This window comes from Silurus meridionalis, chromosome 15, assembly GCF_014805685.1.
Source record: "Silurus meridionalis isolate SWU-2019-XX chromosome 15, ASM1480568v1, whole genome shotgun sequence".
Taxonomy (NCBI): Eukaryota; Metazoa; Chordata; class Actinopteri; order Siluriformes; family Siluridae; genus Silurus; species Silurus meridionalis.
The window spans coordinates 8446008-8464459 of NC_060898.1; the positions used below are offsets into that span (position 1 = coordinate 8446008).

The 18452-nt window shown below is 36.5% G+C and overlaps 1 protein-coding gene across 2 annotated transcripts in view; it reads right to left on the reverse strand.

The window, feature by feature from the left end:
• ap3b1a (adaptor related protein complex 3 subunit beta 1a) overlaps positions 1-18452 on the reverse strand; it is a 57544-nt gene that overhangs the window by 21980 nt on the left and 17112 nt on the right. For both annotated transcript variants that reach the window (XM_046867964.1, XM_046867963.1), the window contains exons 9-22: positions 17035-17132; positions 16860-16914; positions 16541-16612; positions 16361-16423; positions 15103-15235; positions 13704-13813; positions 10420-10596; positions 9769-9955; positions 4268-4398; positions 4011-4155; positions 3757-3922; positions 1460-1619; positions 1038-1092; positions 334-440 (exon numbers count right to left, since the gene is read on the reverse strand). In XM_046867964.1, the coding sequence (XP_046723920.1) occupies positions 334-440; positions 1038-1092; positions 1460-1619; positions 3757-3922; positions 4011-4155; positions 4268-4398; positions 9769-9955; positions 10420-10596; positions 13704-13813; positions 15103-15235; positions 16361-16423; positions 16541-16612; positions 16860-16914; positions 17035-17132 (1659 nt within the window). The remainder of the gene's footprint in view (positions 1-333; positions 441-1037; positions 1093-1459; positions 1620-3756; positions 3923-4010; positions 4156-4267; positions 4399-9768; positions 9956-10419; positions 10597-13703; positions 13814-15102; positions 15236-16360; positions 16424-16540; positions 16613-16859; positions 16915-17034; positions 17133-18452) is intronic.

Genomic DNA, 18452 nt, shown 5'->3' on the forward strand with positions numbered 1-18452 from the left:
AGCAAGAGCTTCAGAGATTTACTTTCTGTAGCTTTAGTTTTGTTCATCCAAAGAAGGTGAAAATAAAGAGAGAATTGAATGAAGGAATTCCACTCAAATCTTTTTTCTAAAAGATATTACTTTCCAGGGAAATACTTATACTTTCTCTCAGACACTTCTCATGGGACAGGAAGCCACTTCACACTCAAAAAGGTCAACAATCTCACAGTCTCGCACACGTAGGAAAAAAATGCTTAAGCACAAAGAAAACCCCCCATCTCATCCTGTCTACAGGAGTAAAAAGCAGGAAATACGGATGAATGTGACTGAAGGAAAACAAATATGTGAACACACCTGAATGGCTGGGGTGGAGGAGGCAGACAGTGAGAGGCCTTGCAGGTCAGACAAAACACTTGGGGAGAGGATGGAGCTCTTGGGTGTGGTAACTACACTGGGTGAAACTTAAAAAACAACAACAAAGAAACAATGTTCATAAAAACATAAATGTTCATCATTCATAAACAAAGATACAGTGGTCCCCCGGGTTACATTCTAAGATCCCTGCAAGTTATGAAAATCCGTGAATTTTGTACGCACCCCCCCACAGCCCTTATGGCACCTTCATGAAATCATCTAGACATTGTCACTTTAATACAATTAGGTGTTTTTAAATTTCTTATGAAATTTGTTAGTGAAAACATAGTTTCAAACATTATTCCTAACGTTCCTGAAGTTATTCCCAACACACCCATGTGACACACTGAACAGCAATCAATTTACTGGAAAATCTGCATCTAAATCCTCACCTATGGTCACAAACTGTGATATGGTCATGAATAGAGATGGTAAAACTTAGGTTCTTACATAGATTGCTTGACTTAATCTCCTGATATTGTAAGAAGGCTGACAAAGTTGTAAGAATTTCAAAGATGATGCTTGGTTTTTTTTAAACAGCAGTGTCAAGTGTGTGTGTGTGTGTGTGTGTGTGTGTGTGTGTGTGTGTGTGTGCAAAACTCAATTAGAAAAGTAAAAATGTAATTTTACTTCAGGAAACTTACAGTCATCCAAATCCAATAGAGAAATCTCTTTTGTTCTCTTGGGTTTCTTTTCCGACTAAGAAACAAGAAATGATCTTAACATATGAAATTAAACTAAAAAAGAGCAAAAAACATTTCAGATAAAATAAGCAAAGATCATGCAATGCAATTTTGCTATCAGACCGTTTATAAATCACCTTAGAATGGATTTCAGTATTTCGAGCCCATTATTGTTAACAATTTTGTCCATTTCATATAAGAAATGCAGTTCTGTTATATTATTGGAATAATTTGCAATGTGTTTCATTTTACAAGTCAAACAATTTGTTCAGGGTTACAATATTGCAGGTCAAAACCAAGCAAATATTATGTTCAAATGATTAAGAGGTAATAAATAAAATATGCTAAATGTATTCATAGCTAACCAAACGCCAAAACCTTACCTTCTTGACTGGTTTAGGTTTATTTATCGGTGTCCGTTTAGTTGGGGAGTCGGAATCAGAGTCAGATTCTGAGCTAGACGAAGTGTCCTCTGAACTGCTTGACTCGCTTCTCAAACCAGCTTTAACCGTATGCGTGTTGTTCTCACCCACATCTGAGTCACTAAAACACAAAATACATGCATATCTTTGCATTTGTAAATAAATAAAGATGGCCAGTGTGTGTTTTATGGTTATCAAAACACACCTACTGTATGATTGCCCTTTTAATCATCCGAATAGTAATAATTATATAAATATGATACTTCATGGTGCAGTACAGAGTTAATTAAGCAATACTGCTTGAGCAATCAGAGACATCATACAGCATTAGCTCACTCATCATAATGCTATGTACTGGTATCATGCAACTGGTTGATAAACAAGACATTTCATATACAGTTACTGACATTTAACAAAATAAATCATGAAAAGGCCACAACTGTGCAGTGTGGTGCACAATGCCATGCAATGTTCAAGTCCTCCTCTATATAAGGAGAACACAAAACGTCTCTCCACACAAGAAGCAAAGTATAAAAATCAAAGTAAAAAAAATAAAAAGTTCTGCTTTACTGCTTTGTAAAGCAAAGAGATGCATGAGGTTAGGGCTGGGCGATATTTCACCAAAAAAATCCGATTTGCGATTTAAATCGATTTTTTTCCCCCCTGCTTAAAATCAATCTGCATATGACAAATTTCTTTTTTTTTTTTTTTAAGTTTTAACTTTATTAAATAAAGTTTATTTACCCTTCTGGGATTATAACCCACTTTGGGTTAAAGTGCAATCAGAAACAACAAGCCAAAAATACAAGATGGCAGGCCCTGCCTTTGTAAATTGTGAAAATAGAACATAACATAACATAAAATGAGCAAACCTACAAAGAAAAATGTTTTATGAGTGTTTGAATGTGGAACATGGTTAAAAATGCAGTGATGTTTGGAGTGATTTTACTTTACTTTACCTTTCTTAAAAACTCCACAGTAAAATGAGTGTTTATGAGTGTTTGAATATGGTGATTTTAATGATCAGATTTTTCTGTTTATTAACGGAAACGTGTCAGCGGACATTAAAGAGAAAACCGATTTTTATTAAAACAGATTGATGTAAACTACACATTCGAGTTAATCAATAAAATCGATTTATCGTCCAGCCCTACATGAGGTGTTTATTTTGTTCCAAATATCTTATGTATCCTTTATACAATGTATACAATTTTGCTCAGTTTGCTGTATTTACATTGTTTCCATTTGTTTTCTTTTACTTAATTCTTTCACACTAGCCCTTTACAAAAATGCCAATGTATAAACATACATGATTAAATATGTGAGAACATACACACTCAAATTAATGTTTTTTTGTTGTTTTTTTTTAATTCCAAAACATAATTAGCATAATTTGAGAAAACTTTTTTGTTGGTCCTCTAACATTGCTCTCATGTTTAATGCTCACATTTTATTGGAATATGTAATCTATCTCTGAAAAAGATACTGTACATATATTCCAATATAATAGGATAAGATGATATGATAATAAAATCATCTGAATAATCAGTTTTCTTTTTCAGATGCCTGCATTTTGTGTGGGTCTGCATCATGAAGGAAGGGTGTGGAAAGGAGTCATAGGGTGATGGGCTGAACTGAGTTCAGGTTTTTTGGGGGGTTTGCTTAATTCTCACTCTCTGTCTGTCATTGTGCTGTGTGAGAGTGTGACTTCCAGAGCAAATAAAATAATAAAGAAATCGATGCCTTCCGCTTTCAGCACAAACTTAAAACTTACCTTTTTTTATATGTATATACATACATACATATACACACACACACATACATTACATTATATATATATATATATATATATATATATATATATATATATATATATATATATATATATATATATATATATATATATATATATATATATATATATATATACATACATACATACATATACACACACACACACACACACATACATTACATTATATATATATATATATATATATATATATATATATATATATATATATATATATATATATATATATATACATACATACATACATATACACACACACACCGTACATACACACATACTTACATATATACACATACATACTCATATATATATATAATGTATATAAATAAAAATACATAAAAAAAAAAAAGCACTCAGTTTTACATGACTGTAGCAAATAACAATGAGTTGAAATTAGGAATAAGAAACTTCTAGTACATCCTAATACAGTGTAAAGAACTGCTACCTGTCTTTTCTGAGTTTTGTGCCCTGCTGAAGTTCTTTGTTTTTCTGAGTTTTCCGTTTTTTCTTGTCAGAACCCAAGTCGCTGCTCTTTTCCGACTGGCTGGAGCTCTCGCCAGCCTCACTGCTACTTTCACTGTTTTCATCACTCTCCGAGTTGCTGCTTGAATCTGTGAGCACACACACACACTGCCATTAAACAATATAAACCTTTAAAATTTACTATGATTGTATGACTTTCACACACACTAAACAAACCTTCACTGCTGCTACTGCTGCTGCCTTCACTGCTGCTATCTGATTCTTGCTCCTCATCCTCTTCTTCCTCTCCTGGGTCTGAGTAGAACTTGTCATCTGATGTGACAGGTTTGGCTTTGATGACAGACGGAGCCCACTCATTCACCTTACACAGACACACATATTTCTCCCATTAGAACCACATACAATATAGAGATATATCCACTGTCATTAAATAACTTACATTTACAGTACTAACATTTAGGAACGGTTCTTACCGTTTCCACCACCTCCACATTTCTCACAGATTGGTCAGGAGCCACATCCGGCCAATCAGATAGTTCCAGATAGCCTGTGGCTTTAGAGTTCAGAGTGTGGGAGAGGGTGCCGAGCTGAAAACGATCCCGATCTGAGTGAAAAACACATAAAAACAAGTGAAGAAAAAAAAAAGATAGACTTTATAGGTAGATTGGAGCTCTCCACAGATGGAAGAATTCTCAGCAAACTAAAGAAATGAAAAAGATTTAACAAGTTTGCATACTACCAGAACAATTCATGTTATTGAACTTTCTTTTAGCATGTCAGTTAGGACATCTGCTTTGTTCATATTACTTTTACTCCCCGAGGCAATTTTTGATTAGAGAAATCTATTTTAGACTTAACTGACTATATCAGAAGTCATTTGGGTCGGAATATTAAATACAGAAAGGGAAAATACAAATACTCTATGGGGAAAAAAAAAACTCAGCAAAGACCAGATATTGTCTGGACTTCCATAAACCTGCTTCCGTCTTACAAAACTGCGTTTACCAACAAACAAGAAAGTATACAGATCTGTCAGTAAAAGACAAATACACCACCATTTCCTGAAAGCCATTTGAGAAAAAATCCCTTGAAGGAACTGGGGAAATTCAGGGATTGGGAAAAAAAAAAAAAAAAATACTGAAGCAGTACTTCTAGCAAATTACCGTATTTTTCGGACTATAAGCCGCTACTTTTTTCTCACGTTTTGAACCCCACGGCTTAAACAACGAAGCGGCTAATTTATGGATTTCCCTGGATTTTTCCTGGTTTCACAAACTTCAAGCCAAAAAAAATGAGCGACATTACATTAGACCAGGGGTCGGCAACCCTTGGCATGCGGATCTTTCATCCCTCTTCTGCGGCTCCCTGTGGCTTTGGAAAATAAATAATGAGTATTTAATTAAAATGTATTTTATTTTAGTTCGTTAGTTTTTAAAATGTAATTCTAAATTTGAATTTAGAATTCCACCAGCACGCGACTTCTTAAACTTTGGTTGACGGCACACAGAAGAGGATGGCATTTTTGGTTTGCTGCCGGTGGATAATTTATGTTCGGCGTTCTTTTCATAAATACAAGAAGGACTCAAATAGACATTGAGTATTTTACTTGAAAGTAACCTTCAACCCAATGTCTTTTTTAAGGAGTAATTTTATTCTCTCTGCAGTTCATTGATTTTATAAATGCAACACATTATGGTTTGATTATACATAGCATAAAGGCAAAAAAAAAACGTTACATGTAGTGTTATTTCAATTTAAATGTCAAAAGGGTTTTGTGGCTCCCAGTGTTTTCTTTTCTGTGGGAAACAGGTCCAAATGGCTCTTTGTGTGGTGAAGGTTGCCGACCCCTGCATTAGATTAAATTTCCGATTGTAAACTTAAAAAAAAAAAATAAAAAATAAAAAATAAAAAATAAAAAATTTCCAAAATTTGTGCTTTTTTATTTTTCTTGGCAACAGTGTTACGGGTTAGTCAAAGAAACTTAGAAATGAGCATCAGAAAATAATAAGGACATATTCCTCGGTCTTGCACACATGCAGTTATACCGGCAAAATGCGACGGCAGGCTATTCCCAAAATGCCGCTCTGCTCTTAAAGGAGCCACAACATATTTCACCTGTTACACCGTGTAACAGACACTGTCTTTCGCTTATAGACAGGTGCGGCTTATTAATGTTTAAAATAAAAATCTGTGTCAAATTCAGTGGGTGCGGCTTATATATGGGTGCGCTTAATAGTCCGGAAATTACGGTACACATAATCATAATGTCAAAATTTGGTTGCAACTGGGTCTTTCAGCAGGAAAATGACTTAAAAAAAAAAAAAAAAAAAAAAAAAAAAAAAAAAAAAAAAACAAGGCTATGTCGTCATAAATGACTTGTACAAGTTGTGGATTTGAGGCTTAAAACTTTCCAGATGTAACACTGCACTTAATTATTCATATTCTTAATTATGTTCATTTTAAAGATTTAAACTATCTGGAGATGATCAGATTTGCTCTTGCAGTATTCTTTCACAGAAATCATGTAAGACCTCTGTATTTTTGTGTACACATGATCACAGAATCACAGAATTTACTGCCTGTAGGCATGGATTGTCAAACTACTTGGAAGTAGTCAAAAAATAAAAAATCTATATTAATCGCTTGCAGTTTAAGACAGACCCAATAGCATTTATCTTTAACATAATATACAGTAGCACAATAATAATCAAATGCATCCTTTAAGTTGCCAGACCCTGCCATAATGACCAGCAGTCTTTCCTGTGTTTAACTGTAATTTTAATAGAATGCCAGTGTCCCTCTCACTGTGTGGATTAATAAAGACTTGCAGTGTGGATTTTTATAAAGACTTGTGCACTCTCCCTGTGACTGACTACATCTGAAGAATCCATATTAGTGTAGAAATTTATGTGTTTAATCACAGGAAGGCGAGAGACTGTTGACCCCAGTGACCTGCAGAAATGGGCCGTCAGAGCGGAGAAAATGAGATGCTCTGACTGCTGGTCACACAAAGAGGATACAGAGGAAAAAAAATGAAAGCAGACAGAAAGGGAAAAAAGGAATGGATACCATTCCTGCTGTATGATGGTTGATCTTTACATTAAAAAGCAGGGGGTTAATATGGACTTTGCTTTTACAAGCCAATGCAACATTAACTCAAAAAAAATCATTGAAAATCTGGGATTTGTTTCATTAAAAACAAAAAAAAACAAAACAGATTTTGAATATTGAAGTATTCAAAACGAAGAAAAGTAAATGGTTATTATATATAATATCTGCACTTCCGTATTGTAATGTAAGCAAATTGGTGATTGACCATAACAGCTTTGTCTGAAATGTCAGATTTTCTTTATGCCTAATTTCCAAAAATGAAGTAGGTGTTTAGATGACACTTGAACAGATTTTTTATCTATAAAAGGTTCATACATTTTTGCACAGTATTGTGAAGTGCAGCTTATATGCACAGTGCCTTTAAAAAAAGGGAACACGCAAAATACTAAGAAACTCTAAAATTACTGTAAATATTTCCAAAATACTACTTTTCACAAACGATTTCTCTCTCCTGAACCAACATGGTTTTACTAACTGAACAATTAATAATATTAAATGACAAAACATTTCAATAATAGAAATAACAATGCTCCCATACAGAGGGCATAAGGCTCAATACCTGGATGAGAATGAAATATATATAAAACATCCTATGTCCAGTCAACAAATCTCAATCTAACTGAACACTAGCAGCACATTTTGGACCAGTGAGAAAGACAGTGAAAAATAGTACAAGCAGTTTTTAAGCTAATATTAGCTGCTTAAGCTACTCAACAAGCCCTGTTCCTTCAGCAGAAATGTATAGATTTAGAGAGGCATGAACATGGCCATAGTCACACAGCAGGATATTGTAACAACAGAAGCAGAAGGAGAGAGATGAAAATGATGTGCGGATGCTCGTTCCTGAATCATTTTGCTGATAAAAACCATCTATAGCTTGTTGAAGAAGTGCACTGTGAATTTGATGGATACCAACAAGCAAAAGCTGATAAAAACCAATTGAATAAAAGAACATATAAAATACACCAAAAGATCATCTGGCAATTGAACTTTACCACAGATAAAAGAACACAGTGAATGTATCACCACAATAAGCTAAGAATTATAACATTCTTAGAATTATTCCATGGTCTTTCTGAATAGACGATTCTGATTAGCTGGGATTTCTGCGTTTAAACAGTTGAATGCACAGGTAGTTCCAACCAGCTTAATAACCGTTTCAAAATGTGCTGCACTTCATAAACAACTGTAACCATAGTAGCATTAAGGTAGTAAACAAAGACATTTAAATTAATTTAAATAGATGTAAACTTATCGTGTATTATCTCTGTGTGTGAATCAGGCAGGATATAACTAATACACATTGTGCATCAAAATCGAGTAATGTACCTTAGCTTTTTTTTTTTTTTAATAAATAAATAAATGCTTCGACTATATTATGCACTGGGGGAAAAAAGATAAGCCATGCGAGGAAAGGAGGCACTAGAAAGAAAGAAAAAATTGAAAAGAAATGATAGGGGATACAGAGAGAAAAGAAAAAAGAACACAAAGAGATTTTTCAAATGCAATAAAGAAAGTAAGTCATAAAGGAACCAGTAACTCGTGAGAAACCAGGAAGCCACAGAAAGATACCACACCTACTCTCCGGCCCACTTTGAGCCAGTAACAGCCCTCTCTGGTCTACTCAAGCCTTCTGCTTTCCTCAAAAGAATACAAAAAGAGAAGAGAACACCACTGCCACCTGATGGTGAATCCGAAACAGATTCACCCCCTCAGATAAAAAAAAAAAGAACTTAAAAACAATTGACCTTTAGCTACACATTTAGTGAAATTGATGCTTGTTATTACATATTGAGACATGGGTGTTAAGATCTTAAACGTCAGCACCAATCACGTGAGATCTAAAGCTCTCTCGAAGCAAGGGAACACATCTCTGCTATAACTTAACCAGTGCAGGCACATTTTCTCTCTGCATCATGATGGCAATGACCAAATTTAGAAAACAAAGATACCAGAAGTTTCCCACAAAGGACTGCAGAAAGCACTCCAGGACGAAAAGCAGGATCCAGATACTGTCTGGACAGCCATTGAGAGATGAATCAAAGAATTATAATATAATAATTATATTAATTATATTAAGAGCAAAGTCCAGGATGTAGGCACTTTTGTGTCAAAGTCAACCATCAAGAGAAGCCTCATCAGAATAAACCATTAGGAACCTGGCACACCAGACTAGAGTCTGCTAAACGATTTTAAACAGCATGTATATCTCTAGAGCAACATCCCTTGGGAAGAAGAGCCAAAGGTGAACTTGTGCAATAATGAACAAAGGGAAATGTTCTACAGTGCCTAAGCTGACCACCAGACCTGAACCCATTTGAGCATGCGTTTTACTTGCTGAAGACAAAACGCCCCAACATGACAGCTGCAGTAAAGGAACAGAAAAGCATCAGAAGATAAGAAATGGTTATGTCTGTGGATTCTAGACTTCAGTCAGTCAAAGAGTGAAAACGATTTTTAAGGAACAATTATTGATCGCAATTTTATTTATGATTATGGAGCACTGTTCAATTACTTTTGATTCTTGAATGGAAAGTTCTGCTATTCCTCCACTGTTCATCCAATTTGAATGTAAACTCAATTTTGCCTCCAATATACTGTACAAAGGCAGACAGCTAAAATAATTATAACTTGGCAAATGTCCAAATATTTATGGGCCTGTATGTATATGCATCCCAAAACATTCCTACATAAAGAAATGCATAAATAGACATGCTCACATTCTAAGCTACAGATTTAAATGCATGATAACTTGTGTTGCTATAATTTCTGCATATGAACTCAAAGCAAAGCTTGTACATTGCATGAAGCTCATTCACTGAAAAAAGAAGACGGGAATGAGAGAGAATGAGGAGGAGCGTACCTTTAAAGGCAGACTGCAGCACCGGGGCAGGTTTGGGCGCCAGCAGAATTCGCCTTGCGTATTTGCTCAGAGCACCACTTTTCTCATTGGGAACGATCAGCTGCCGGATAAACCGAGTGCGATCTCTGATGTCATAATTCTGATCGTACTTCCCCAGGTTTAGAATGTACTGTACCAACAGCTTAGTCTAGAGGTAGAGAGAATGAGACATTTTAAGAAACTAGTTGTTATTATCAATAATACATTTTCTTTTTTACCCCCCACAAAAAGAAAATCAAGAAATCTTAATACTTTAAGATATTAAAAGTATATTAACTTAATTAACTTCATACATTATACTTAAAGAATCTATGATTTGTAAAAGTTTACTGTTGTATGACTACTTTCAGTTTGTACTTAGCGTTCTATAAATGTGTTTACATTAAAAAAATGTTTTAACCATAATGGGTTTAATTATCTGTTATTAATTAAAACTACTTAAAGCGTAAATATAAAAATTGTGTACAGAGCCACAGTCATTTAAAACAAACTATGCACATTTACATTCAAACCTGTATGGAGGTATATAAAAGGTATATTCATTAAAAAAATTATAATAATTACATTTGATTTAAAGTGTGACAGGTTTGTGTATTTTATTGTGTCGGTTACCTGCTTAGAGTTGGTGAGATACAGTTTGGCTGCAAGGTTGACAGCTTGCATTTTAACAATGTCCTGTTCATTGGTGAAGGTCTTGGCCACCTTCCTCAGGAGATCAGGAGAGATTTTTGGCACATGCTCACAATATTCACCAATGAGCCACAAAATGCTTGCCCTTGCCATGGGAACCTAAGCACAAGTACATTCATACAAATATATAAACACAAACCGAACATGATACAAGCTTGAATATTTATTTATATTTAATTAGGTGAACATTTTATTCTGTTCATCATGCGAGTCAACTGCTAAAACAACAAATGTACGTCACTGGTTCCCAACCCGGGGTCACAACCCCCACTAGGGGTCTCTTGAAATTCTGAATATAAAAAAATAAGTCCTATATGAAAATAAAATACATTTCTTTAATGTCAAGAATATTCTTTAATGTTTGCGAGAGTAAGAAAAAGTGAAAAAAAACGCTGCAAAGAGAAATTTTGGGGAAACACCAGTAAGAAGATAAAAATAAATGTGCTAAAAGAAAAAAGGAGTTATTTTTAGATTGTTTTCTTGAATTTGGTTTCATTGAAGCAATGGACAAGGTGAGAATTGAGTGTGTAATCTGTGGTGAAAGACTAGTGAATGAAAGCATGAAGCCCTGCAAAATAAGGAGGCATCAGAACACCACAGACAGTTGGTAAACCCAGAGAATTTTTACTAAGGAAAAAATAACTTGTTAAACAGACCCCAGAACATCAGAGATGCCTTTGACTAGAGCGGGGAATGAAAAAACAGGCGACGGTTGAATCCTTGTTTCATATTCTTGTTTCTTAAAAAGCATTACAAAACTCAATTGTTATGCACGTCATTAAAGGTCATAAAATGAGTCATGAAAATAGACAAAATGTAATGTGTATAAGAGAGGCTGCTATGTAGATATTAAGGCAATGTCGATAGAGAAAGATGAAGAGTTGATCATTTAAGGTTTTAAATAAAGATATTTTATAAAATGTATCTTCTTCTTCTTCATCTTCTTCTTCTTTCGGCTGGTCCCATTAGGGGTCGCCACAGCGGATCATCCGTCTCCATACCACCCTGTCCTCTACATCTGCCTCTTTCACACCAACTACCTGCATGTCTTCCCTCACCACATCCATGAACCTCCTCATTGGCCTTCCTCTTTTCCTCCTACCTGGTGGCTCCATCCTCAGCATTCTTCGGCCAATATAATTCATGTCCCTCCTCTGCACATGTCCAAACCATCTCAATCTCGCCTCCCTCATCTTGTCACCAAAACATCCTACATGCGCTGTCCCTCTAATAAACTCGTTTCTAATCTTGTCCATCCTCGTCACTCCCAACGAAAACCTTAACATCTTCAGCTCTGCTACCTCCAGCTCTGCCTCCTGCCTTTTACTCAATGCCACTGTCTCTAATCCATACAACATCGCAGGTCTCACCACAGTCCTATAAACTTTCCCTTTCATTCTTGCAGATACCCTACTATCACAAATCACTCCTGTCACTCTTCTCCACCACTCCACCCTGCCTGCACTCTTTTCTTTACTTCTCTAACACACTCTCCATTACTTTGCACTGTTGACCCCAGGTACCTGAACTCCTCCACCTTCTCCAGCTCTTCTCCCTGCAACCGCACCACTCCACTGCCCTCCCTCTCATTCACACACATGTACTCTGTCTTACTCCTACTGACTTTCATTCCCCTTCTCTCCAGCGCATATCTCCACCTCTCCAGGCTCTTCTCAACCTGCTCCCTACTCTCACCACAAATCACAATATCATCTGCAAACATCATAGTCAGGAGACTCCTGTCTGACCTCGTCCGTCAACCTGTCCATCACCACTGCAAACAGGAAAGGGCTCAGGGCCGATCCTTGATGCAGTCAACCTTCACCCTGAACCAGTCTGTCGTACCTACTGCACACTTCACTGCCGTCACACTGTCCTCGTACATGTCCTGCACCACCCTCACATACTTCTCTGACACACCTGACTTCCTCATACAATACCACAACTCCTCTCTTGGCACTCTGTCATACGCTTTCTCTAAATCCACAAATACACAATGCAATTCCTTCTGTCCTTCTCTATACTTCTCCATCAACATCCTCAAAGCAAATAAGGCATCTGTGGTGCTCTTCCTCGGCATGAAACCATACTGTTGCTCACAGATGGTCACCTCTTCTCTCAGCCTGGCTTCCACCACTCTTTCCCATAACTTCATGGTGTGACTGATTCCCCTGTAGTTACTGCAGGTCTGCACATCTCCCTTATGCTTAAAGATCGGTACCAGCACACTTCTTCTCCATTCCTCAGGCATCTTCTCACCTTCCAAAATCCTGTTAAACAATCTGGTTAAAAACTCCACTGCCATCTCTCCTTAACATCTCCACGCTTCTACCGGTATGTCATCTGGTCCAACCGACTTTCCACTCTTCATCCTTTTAATCGCTGCTCTCACTTCCTCCTTACTAATCCTATCTACATCCTGCTTCACCAACTCCACATCATCCAACCTTCTCTCTCTCTGATTTTCCTCATTCATCAGCTGCTCAAAATACTCCCTCCACCTTCTCAACACACTCTCCTCACTAGTCAACACATTTCCTCTCCATCCTTTACTGCTCTAACTTGCAGTACATCCTTCCCAGCTCGGTCCCTCTGCCTGGCCAATCGGTATAAATCCTTTTCTCCTTCCTTAGTGTCCAACCTCTCATACAGCTCCTCATATGCCTTTTCCTTGGCTTTCGCCACATCCCTCTTTACCTGCTGCCGCATCTCCTTGTACTCCTGCCTACTTTTCTCATCACTCTGTCCATCCCACTTCTGTTTTGCCAACCTCTTTCCCCTAATGCTCTCCTGCACTTCCTCATTCCACCACCATGTCTCCTTGTCTTGTTTTTTATTATTTTATAAAATGTATAAAATTAATAAAACTGTTTTATCCTAGTTTTATTACATTGCTTAATTTAATCATTATTTTCTTATTACTTAAGTAGGGAATATAAACTAAATGGCAATGTATATTATTATAATTTTTTTTTATTGCATTAATTTTATTTTTATTTTTTTACTGGAATTACAGCCTACAAAATGTCACATTCATATTTCTCAAATTCCCTTTCTTATTTAGAAACAAGGTCATTTATTCTGGACTAATAGCATTAAATTGCAAAAATTCATATTGATATTTTGATTAGTCATACCAGCTAAACCTTTTCTATGATTCTGGAGCACATGTAGGTCTGAGTGTACTCATGATGCCGCAGTCTCACCGTAATGCTGTCAAACAGCTTAGCCATGTGTTTGATGATGTCACTGTGCTGTAAGGGCTGCGTCTGCAGCAGCTTTTTTATGACCACCACACTCTCTGCTACAACCGTCTCTGGAATAAAACAAACCACAGGACTATTAATGATGTGAAAGGTTTTTCCTTACAGAATTTTCCTTACTTTCCTTACAATTATACTTCAAATTTAGATAAAAAGTGGCTTCACTGTGATGATCTCCCAGATCATCCAGTTTCTAGCAACCCTGCAGAGGAATCTCTTTGACACGTTTTGAACTTACAGCAATTCCTTAAGTCATAAACCATAGCTCATGGCCAAATGAAAGGATAGGAACATACATTGGCAAACAAAAAACAAACAAAATAGCCAGATTTTCAGTTGTACTTCTTTGGACCACTTTTGGTAAGTACTTACCACTACATTCAGGATACACCTAAAAAAAAAGACCTGCTGTGTTAGAGATGCGCCTACCTCGTCATCAAGTATTCACAATCTGGTCCTTGTCAAACACACTCAGATTCTTACACTTGTTACATTTTTCTATCAAACCCACCAACTTCCAGAACTTCTCTTCCCTTGCTCCCTTATATAGCCCACTCATTGAAATAGGACTTATTGTTGGCAGTTTTAATGTTATGGCTATAGGTTATAAAATAAAGTGGTTAAATTAGACAATATTGCAGATTTACTTTCTGGTGCAGATTGGATTTTTTAACCGTAATAAAATTAGACTGTACAATGTACATTAGCATATTAAACCGGATAGAGAGTCATTCACAATTGCAGGTAAAAGTAAGTTTGTGTATTTGGGGTAAAATTGCAGATGGACAATTCTGGTTTGTACTTTGGTAGACCTGCCTTCAGCTTTGTCAAACCAAATCGTGCCAAACCAAATTCATTCAAATTCAACATATTAAGATAAATAGAAGAAATGGCAAATTCAGAACACTTGTGGCACTCAAGTTAAAACAAAATCAAGTCAACCATTTAATTTGTCAACCATTTAATTGTATTATATATATATATATATATATATATATATATATATATATATATATATATATATATATATATATATATATAGTTATATATAGTTAATTTTTCTGTTCTGAAAAGTCAAATATATATTTCAATTATTTGGAAAGCTTTGAAGTAGTAAAAAAGTATTATGCAATTTTAGGGCATGCTTTTATTGAGAAGTCCAATCTTTAGGCCATTTGTCACACACCTGCTGCAGGAAACAGTGTGTATTTCATAAAGTAAGTGTTTCAATATATCTCTGTAATTACTTTGTGATTAATCACGAATTAACTCATGACAATAATGCTATAAATAGCGACTACATATGTTAAACGATTGACAGCCCTAGTTCATATATATTTACCATTTTGGCTGGAAAGTAATACCACAAGGCCGTTGAGACATGCGTCTGTAATCTCAGAGATGTTGGTTGCGCATCGTCCAATTGCCTGGATAGTATTGGCTGCAAACTCTTTGTCTTGGCTCTTAACATAGGTCTAGAACACACACACACACAGAGACCTGGATCACTTAAAAGAAGTAAAACTGCCTGCTCTGTGCTCTGCCCATGTTTGCTCTTACACTCAATGAGACTGGCAAGAGTGATATATTATCACATATCTTAACCTTTGAAGTATATGCTGTTGCTGTTATCTCTCCCATTAACCTTATTTTTGTTACCACTTGCTCACCTGGCCAGCTAGAAATTTCATAAAAGAAATGCAGATCCTGGTTAGTCTATTCCCTTTCAAAAATCTTACTCACTCAAAATACTAAAATTTAAGAGAGTCCAGACTTAAATTTTGACGTACAACAACTGCATACACAATGAAGGAAACTGTTCTGGACCAATTAGCCAATTCGGACATTAGACATTAACTCTGCCCTGTTCTTTTTTTTCCAGATCATTTTGTATCCTTCACTCTCATCCTTTCTACCCAGCCTATGAACAATTCATACCCCACTCTCATCTCTTTAAACTCCATTTTTCCATTCGAACAACCCCAACACATCCAGGCCCCATTTCCTTTGCACTACATGACTTAACCATAAATACTTTTCTCTCTTCTCTTTCTCCATTGACCCTCTCTGCCCTCTATCTTCCACATCTAGAAAATCTTCTCACCCTGCTCCTTGGCTGTCAGATATCCTGCACAACAGCAGCACACAGCGAAACACAAGGGAAAGCTGAAAGCATCTGCATCTAAACCAAATGGGTAGCTTTTGCTCAACATACCAACAGAGTTCAATCACTCAACTGTCAAGGGTGTTTTAAATGGTGCAAGTCAAAGCATAATGTTCTTTAAATGTCATCAGACTCAAAGAAGTGAGAAGTATTAATGTCTTGCATCATTCTGATTCAGAACGCTTCTTGTGTGCTTCTTACTGTAACAGTTATTTATTGTAATGCACACAGAACATATTAATATTCAGTCTATAATTGAGTTCAATAGTTTACTGGTTCAGTCACTGCTTTTTACCAAATAGAAACGTAATGTTTCACATGAAGCATTTTTGTGTTTATTGATCATGCACTTTGAACAATTAACAAATTATTAGTTTGTACAAACAAAGTGTCACCAGGCCATATCATTTTTACTTTCCAAGAAAAAAAATGTTACCTGGAACTCTCGTAGTATGGTGGAGATATTGGCTTCACTGGCCAAGTTAGTTAGGATTTCCAGCTTTCAAAACAGCATTTAAAAAATAATCAGATCAAATGCAACAAGCATTAAGGCAGAAACAGATAAAAGGTTGAAGTTACATTGCATGCTATGCACACTTTTTATTTACATGATTACCTTGAGTGTTTTGATATGTGTAGCATCTGTTGATCTTACATAAAAACTTTTCAAGAACGGCTCAAACATGCCCTGAAACACACGCAGACCAAACACAGTTAAGAAATATGTTCGGATATAATACCTCAGTACAATGCATGGTTATGGATGATAAACTCATTTTTACTCATCAAATTCCACACATCCATTTTTAATTGGATTTATGTGCATTTAAAGCACATATTTTAACACTATTATGAAAAATCTGGCAGACAAAATTTGACATTTAAATAGATTTAATATTATGTCATTTATTGTAAGTAACATATAAATGGTGTACCTTTTTCTGAATGGACATGGTGGCAATATTTTGCAGCACTATAAATTGAACCTCTCTGTGATAGAGAGAGAGAGAGAGAGAGAGAGAGAGAGAGAGAGAGAGAGAGAGAGAGAGAGCTGCATTAAACCTTTGAAAAGTAACATGTGAAAAAGTGTGCATATGTTTGTGTCTATACCTGTGGCTCCTTAGCAGTCGCACCAGAGATTTGGAGATGATGTTCAATTCACTTTTGGGGGCCAAGTGCCAATAGAGCTGTGCCACAGACATTACCACCTGAGTCATTGAGAGACATTGAGAGAAGGGAGAGCAAGAGAGAGCAAGAGAGAGAGAGAAAGTTGTCTTACATGCACCGACCAGGCATAACATTATAACAGATAACGTGAAAAACACTGACTATCTCTTCATCATGGCACCTGTTAGTGGGTGGGATATACTCTGCCTGTCCAAAAAAAGTGTCACCACCTGGATTTTACTAAGCAAATAGGTAAGAGCCTCCCATTGGATAATTACTGCATGGATGATTATGTTTCAGCTAGCAAAAAGTAACCCTAACTGAGGCAGTGACTGTAACTGCAGCAACTGGAAGGATAGTGGGAAACCATCATCCTTGAGGAAAAAATGTGGTCTGAAAAATTTTATGAATGATCGTGATCGCCTATCACTTAAAACATTTGGTAAATTCAAATCATAAAAAAAAAAAACAGTAGGACTTTGTCTAATAGTGAAAATAAGAGCATTTTCACAAGCACAATCAGAATAAGGTTTATTGGCCAAGTGTGTTGACTCCACACAACATTTGGTTCCAGCTGTTAGTGACTCAAACTTTAGACATAAATAACACTACATTCAGCTCCGACTATACAAGACAAAACAGACAAGACAAAAACAAACTATACAAGACAATACAAACAATTTGAGACAGACAGTACGAGTATTAAATGCGGAGGGAACTCAAGGGATTGGGACTAAACAGCTGTGTAGCCTGAAGAAAACCACTTATCAGTTAGGCTAATCAGAATAAAAGGCTATAATTTGCTAGGGAGCATAAAGATTGGACTTTAGAGCAATGGAAGAAGGTCATGTGGTCTGATGAGTCCAGATTTACCCTGTTCTAGAGTAATTTACATTTACATTTGCGGCATTTGGCAGACGCCCTTATCCAGAGCGACTTACAACTGAGCAGGGGAGGGTTTTAGGGCTTTGCTCAAGGGCCCAGCAGTGGCAGCTTGGTGGTGGTGGGATTTGAACCTGTGATCTTCTGATCCAAAGCCCAATGCCTTAACCACTGAGCTACCACCTCCTCAGAGTAATGGGCATATCAGGGTAAGAAGAGAGGCAGATGAACTGATGCACCCATCATGCCTAGTGCCTACCGTACAAGCCTGTGGGGGCAGTGCTATGATCTGGGGTTGCTGCAGCTGGTCAGGTCCATATTCAGCAATGTGCCCAAAGAATGAGGTCAGCTGACTACCTGAATATACTGAATGACCAGGTTAATTCGATCAATAGATTTCTTCTTCCCTGATGGCACGGGCATATTCCAAGATGACAATGATGGGATTCATCAGGCTCAAATTGTGAGTGAGTAGTTCA